At 45.2% G+C, this 5796-nt stretch overlaps 1 protein-coding gene across 1 annotated transcript; it reads left to right on the top strand.

The window, feature by feature from the left end:
- Positions 1–7: 7 nt before the first annotated feature.
- On the top strand, positions 8–2106 carry LOC125223124 (ABC transporter C family member 3-like). Its single transcript, XM_048126116.1, has 7 exons — positions 8–114; positions 253–547; positions 633–847; positions 934–1239; positions 1316–1379; positions 1460–1699; positions 1774–2106. Exons 1-7 carry the CDS (start codon positions 46–48, stop codon positions 1902–1904), a joined length of 1320 nt encoding a protein of 439 aa, XP_047982073.1. The 5' UTR covers positions 8–45; the 3' UTR covers positions 1905–2106.
- Positions 2107–5796: the final 3690 nt, after the last annotated feature.

Genomic DNA, 5796 nt, shown 5'->3' with positions numbered 1-5796 from the left:
CAATTCTCTTTTTCCTTGATTCAGCTTCTAGGAGTTGTTGCTGTCATGACTCAAGTAGCTTGGCAGGTCTTCATCATTTTCATTCCAGTAATTGCAATTTGCATATTGTTGCAGGTAAAGTCATTGAATTCCTTTAACTATGCTTTCAGATGTCTGCCTTCAAATTATGTTGGTTAGTATGTGAATAGGTAGATGCTAGCATGAAGTTGAATACAATTCGATGATTTGTTAATTCAGTATTTTCCTTTCCAGCGTTATTACATAGCTGCTGCACGGGAACTTTGCCGACTTTGTGGAGTGAGCAAAGCTCCAGTCATACAACACTTCTCAGAAACACTATCTGGAGCAATCACCATTAGAAGTTTCGATCAAGAATCTCGATTCCGAGAAATTAGCTTGAGGCTGATAGATGGATATTCACGGCCAAACTTTCATACAGCTGGTGCGATGGAATGGCTATGCCTTCGTCTGGATGTGTTGTCTCTCATGACGTTTACCTGTGCACTGATTTTCCTGATTACACTTCCAGAAGGAACTATTGATCCAAGTGAGTGTTGTGCAAATATACCATATACTAAAACTTACGTGCTGAATTTGTTCAAAGATGTTATACTCATTAAATTGCAATGCAGGTATTGCTGGTTTGGCAGTGACTTATGGCCTTAATTTAAATATGTATCAAGCCTGGGTTGTTTGGAACCTTTGCTTTATGGAGAATAGAATCATATCTGTTGAAAGAATACTTCAGTATACTTCACTTCCAAGTGAGCCTCCTCTTGTCATTGAGTCGAACAGGCCGCAGAGTTGCTGGCCTACCCAAGGAGAAGTTAATATCCAAGACCTTCAGGTGATTTTTGCGATGGGCTGCATTGTTGTTTATTGTTTCAAAATGCTTTAGTTGTCGCTGTGCTGACATTATTGCTGTTGTTGTAGGTTCGTTACGCTCCTCACTTGCCCTTCGTGCTTCGAGGCCTAACATGTACTTTCTTTGGAGGGAAGAGGACTGGTATAGTAGGAAGAACAGGAAGTGGCAAATCAACCCTTATTCAGACTCTTTTCCGAATAGTTGAACCAACAGTCGGACAGATATTGATCGATGGGATTGATATCTCAGCTATTGGACTTCATGATCTACGATCCAAGTTGAGCATAATCCCACAAGATCCAACAATGTTTGAGGGAACTGTTCGAACTAACCTCGACCCCCTTGAAGAGTATACTGATGAGCAGATATGGGAGGTTCGTTTGGTTTAGTTGATAATTCATACTCATGATTCGCGTGTTAGCTTAATGTTTTGTTTCTGCTTTTTTTTAGGCTCTTGTTAAATGCCAGCTTGGTGATGAGGTCAGGAAAAAGCCAGAGAAGCTTGATTTTGCAGGTTAATCTAGCTCATTGATTGTTATTCCCTGTTATTCAACTTGATTATTTAGTCGATGAGTTTGGATTGTGGTGAAGCAGTGTCTGAGAATGGAGAGAACTGGAGCGTGGGACAAAGGCAGCTGGTTTGCCTCGGGCGCGTGCTCCTGAAGAAAAGCAAGGTCCTTGTTCTTGATGAGGCAACAGCGTCTGTTGACACAGCAACTGATAACCTGATCCAACAGACCCTGAGGAACCATTTCTGTGACTCGACAGTTATAACGATTGCACATAGGATAACATCGGTGCTGGACAGCGACATGGTTGTGCTGTTAGATAACGGTACGTGTGTTGTGGCTTGAGCAGTGTGTAAACGATTTAGTTGGGATTGAGTTGGTTGTGTTTGTGTGGTACAGGATTGCTCAAGGAATACAAGACGCCGGAGAAGCTGTTGGAGGATAAGTCGTCTCTGTTTGCGAAGCTGGTGGCAGAATACAGCATCAGATCAAGCTCTAGTGTTGAACATCTTTCAAATCTAACTCAATAACAGAAATGTTCTTCTTTTGCATGACGTTGATGATGACGACGGCAACGATGATGATGATGGAACTTGTCTATAATTCATACAAGTTCCTTTGTTTTTGTTTAGGCCCCATAAGTTCTTGCACGATTTACTAATGATAGTAGATTATTGTACTGTTTGGTGAACTCTTTTTGTTGTCTAAATGATAAATCTCTCATTATTAATATTCAAAGTAGTAGTAGTAGTATTTAGTACTTATTATTACTCAATCAAATACCACAGCTTTAATCAGAAACCAAACAAAATCTACACTATATAGCATCCTTTGTCCAGATACATCTAAAAGAAATTCGTAATTACTATTACTATTCTCTACTAGGAAAAATAAGGGTAAAGTGTTTGATCTTGTCTTATTATATTTGAAAACTCTCAAAAAAGGGGACAAAATTGATCATTTACCGAAAAAACAATTATTAATATTTTCACTACACGTTTTCGTTAGTTATGAATGTAGTCGTAAAAACCCATTTAAATTTGAAATATTAGGCTTCATTGATAAATCATTATGTAATCCTCAACATGATTCTACCATTCTATGTACTTGTTGCCCTTATTTTCCATGAATGGGGATATAACTATGATACGATACAACCTCAGCGCACGGCGGCGCAGCCGGAAGATGTCGAGGAACAGCAGAATGAGGAGGAACGTTTGGTCGAGAGTCGCGATCCTCCGGGGAGGCAGCCTTCGATCGCGATGACGAAAGGGAAGCGGAATGTACTTCCGCCGGTCAAGTTAGGCGACTATGCGCCTAAGTAGAATAGGTTTCGGTTAATATCTTTTGATTAGATTTTATTTCCTTTTTGAGACATTAATATTTTGATTATTTATTTTCTGTAAGTGTCGAGCATATCATAAGCTCCGTTTCGGATTTTCTTTGTTGATTCTTTCCCGAGATGAATAGGATTAGGTCGAATCAACCCTAGGGTCCTTAGTCTATAAATAGGGTATTCATTCGTAGCTTCCAATCAATGAGAATAATATTTTGCCCAATTATCTTGTGACTCAAGTAAAAGTCTTATTATCTTGCTGCCCGACAGAAGGCTCTTCCGCGCGCAGCCATTCTTGATCTCCATCGACCCCTTCGAAGGGCGTCGGAACTCTTCGAGGCCGCCGAGCGACGCCACCGGCCTCCGTTAAGGAATTCAAACCTTAACATCTGGTGCTTTCACGTGTATACTCATGAAGCGCTTTAACAACAACGAAAAAGGAACGTGGGGCGCCCCATGACCCGACTCTTTTCCGAACGGAATGTCGCGACGACAACAACCTGCTGCCCATCGCGAGTTCGCGGGTGGTCCACACCCACAAGTGGATGATAACGACATGGAAGGTAGATTCACGGAGGAGACTCATCACGATGACCCCGTCGGTCACAAGCTGGATAAGTTATTGGATAGATTCGATAAATTTGATGTTTGGAGGGATGAGACTGACCGGAAGTTCGAGAATCTCGATCTAAGCTTCGGCCGTGATGGGGAGTCACCATCCGGGTTCGACGACGACGACGACTGGGAATATGAGGATAATCGACGCCGGAAGACTGGAGATAAGGGTTTTCGTGTACAAAACCCTAATTTGGGGAACCGCGATTTTCCGATGGGAGAACGAGGGCGCCGTGATAACAGGGGCCGCACCGGGGTTGGGTGGGAACCTCAGGGGTACCGCTACGCTCGGTACCAAACCGGAGGGTACGATCAGCCATTCGACCGACCGCCATCGTGTTGGGACCCTCCCCAACGATTTCAAGCTAATCTTGCGGGGTTTGAAAAACCGCAAAGAGTGAAGATGCATCCGCCTCGCTTTGATGGATCAGACGCTACAAATTGGCTGTTGAGGGTTCAGTACTATTTCGATCATGTGATGATGCCTGAAGCTCAATGTCTACATTATGCAGTCATGTTGTTTGACCCGCCAGCTGCGGAATGGGTCTTTAATTACTGTGCTAATAATGACTTTGTGACCTGGTCCGATTTTCTGGAGGATGTGCGCCACCGAGCTTCTAGAATTATTATGGACTAAACGCCAAATTGACTCAAACAGGGACGGTGCTGGAATACCATGATACTTTCGAGAAATACCTGAACTGTGTTAAAGGAATCCCAGAGTTAGAGTTATTCACACTCTTTGTGGCAGGGCTTAAGCCGGATATGCAGGAGCGCTTACAGCTTCATCGACCCGCCTCCCTCGCGGAAGCCATGGCAATGGCCTTGGAGTTTGCGGATATGCAGGCGGATCGAGCACCCCTGCCGCAGTCAATTAGTAATACACGACGCCAGTGGCAGAACCGAGAGGGCAAAGGGATTTCAGGATCAAACCCAACCCATCCGACGCCCCAAACCGCAGCTGCATCAGTCGCAACGTCCGGTTAACCAAGCCGACCAGCCGGTCAACAACGACAGCCACCTATACTGGTGTCGCGCGCTGAGAAAGCGGAACGTTCATGCCTGGGCCTCTGTTGGCATTGCCCGGAGAAATGGGTGATTGGCCATGTTTGCGCGAAAAGATTACTCTGTTACGCCGATGACGATGAGGAGTTCGAAGCAGGGGCGTTGGAGGACGTGCGTCCGGAAGAGATCACAACTCCGGACGTGGTCCACTATAATACGATGTAGGAGGACCACCGCTCACTGCCGCTAAGGGTGATGGGTTTACTACATCAAAAAGAAGTTTACATCTTCATTGATACTGGCAGTGATAGGGACTTCTTACATCCAGCGATTGCAGAGCAACTACACTTACCACTGTCCCCTATCCGCCCTTTTCGAGTTATCGTTGGGAATGGTGAGGCGCTTCTCTGCTCACATGTGTCGAAACAAACAAAGCTCGAAATTCAGGGAACGACATTCCTCGTGGACCTTCACATTTTGCCTATCCACGGTCCCGACATTGTTTTGGGGATGGACTGGCTCGAATCATTGGGGAAAGTTACAGCGGACTTCGCAGGCAAGACTTTGGAATTTACGCAGGGGAGCAAACCTATAGTGTTGAAGGGTATTATTCCTCCACCGCGTCGGGTTCACTTTCAGGCTCTGACTTCGTCACTGTCGGCGACGGAGGATTTAGAATGTTATGAAATATTGTTACTAGAACCAGAGGATCAGTCGACAACGTCAACTCGCAGCGAGGAGTTTCCGTCGAATTTACCGAAGGGTGTGGCAGACGTCCTAGAGAAGTTCCGAGACATATTTGGCCTTCCCGAGGGCCTGCCGCTGCAACGTGCGTCGGATCATCGTGTCCATCTGCTCCCGGGAACTCGCCCGGTGAACGTGCACCCATATCGCTATCCTTATTTTCAAAAAAATGAGATCAAGCGACAGGTCCGCGACATGTTGGAACAGGGTATCATTCGACGGAGCAGTAGCCCATTCTCATCGCTAGTTTTATTGATCCGCAAGAAAGACGGCACTTTTCGTTTCTGCATCGACTACCGCGCCTTGAATGCAGCGTCGGTGCCTGATCATTTTCCCATACCAACGGCAGACGAACTCTTTGATGAACTGGGGAAGGCGCGGGTCTTCACTAAGTTGGATTTGCGTTCAGGCTATCATCAGATCCGGATGCACGACCAAGATATTTACAAGACAACTTTTCATACCCATGACGGCCATTTCGAGTTTCTGGTGATGCAATTCGGGTTGACGAATGCACCGTCTACTTTTCAGGCGACGATGAACACAATTTTCCAGCCTTTGTTACGGAAATTTGTCATTGTTTTCTTTGACGATATATTGGTCTACAGCCCGTCAGAGGAGCTCCACATGAAGCATCTGGATTCGGTCTTGGCGGTACTTCGCGAGCACCACTTCTTTGTTAAATTATCGAAGTGCTCTTTCTGCAGCCCCACGGTGAAGTA

The sequence above is a fragment of the Salvia hispanica genome, chromosome 4, assembly GCF_023119035.1.
Source record: "Salvia hispanica cultivar TCC Black 2014 chromosome 4, UniMelb_Shisp_WGS_1.0, whole genome shotgun sequence".
Classification (NCBI taxonomy): Eukaryota; Viridiplantae; Streptophyta; class Magnoliopsida; order Lamiales; family Lamiaceae; genus Salvia; species Salvia hispanica.
Note: the sequence above shows the minus strand (reverse complement) of the source record. Positions and strands in the feature narration are given on the sequence as shown.

Coding starts and splice junctions, on each gene's coding strand:
- LOC125223124 (XM_048126116.1), top strand. CDS start 46: ATGACTCAAGTAGCTTGGCAGGTCTTCATCATTTTCATTCCAGTAATT. Junction 115..252: donor CAATTTGCATATTGTTGCAG/GTAAAGTCATTG, acceptor TTTCCTTTCCAG/CGTTATTACATAGCTGCTGC. Junction 1,240..1,315: donor CTGATGAGCAGATATGGGAG/GTTCGTTTGGTT, acceptor GCTTTTTTTTAG/GCTCTTGTTAAATGCCAGCT.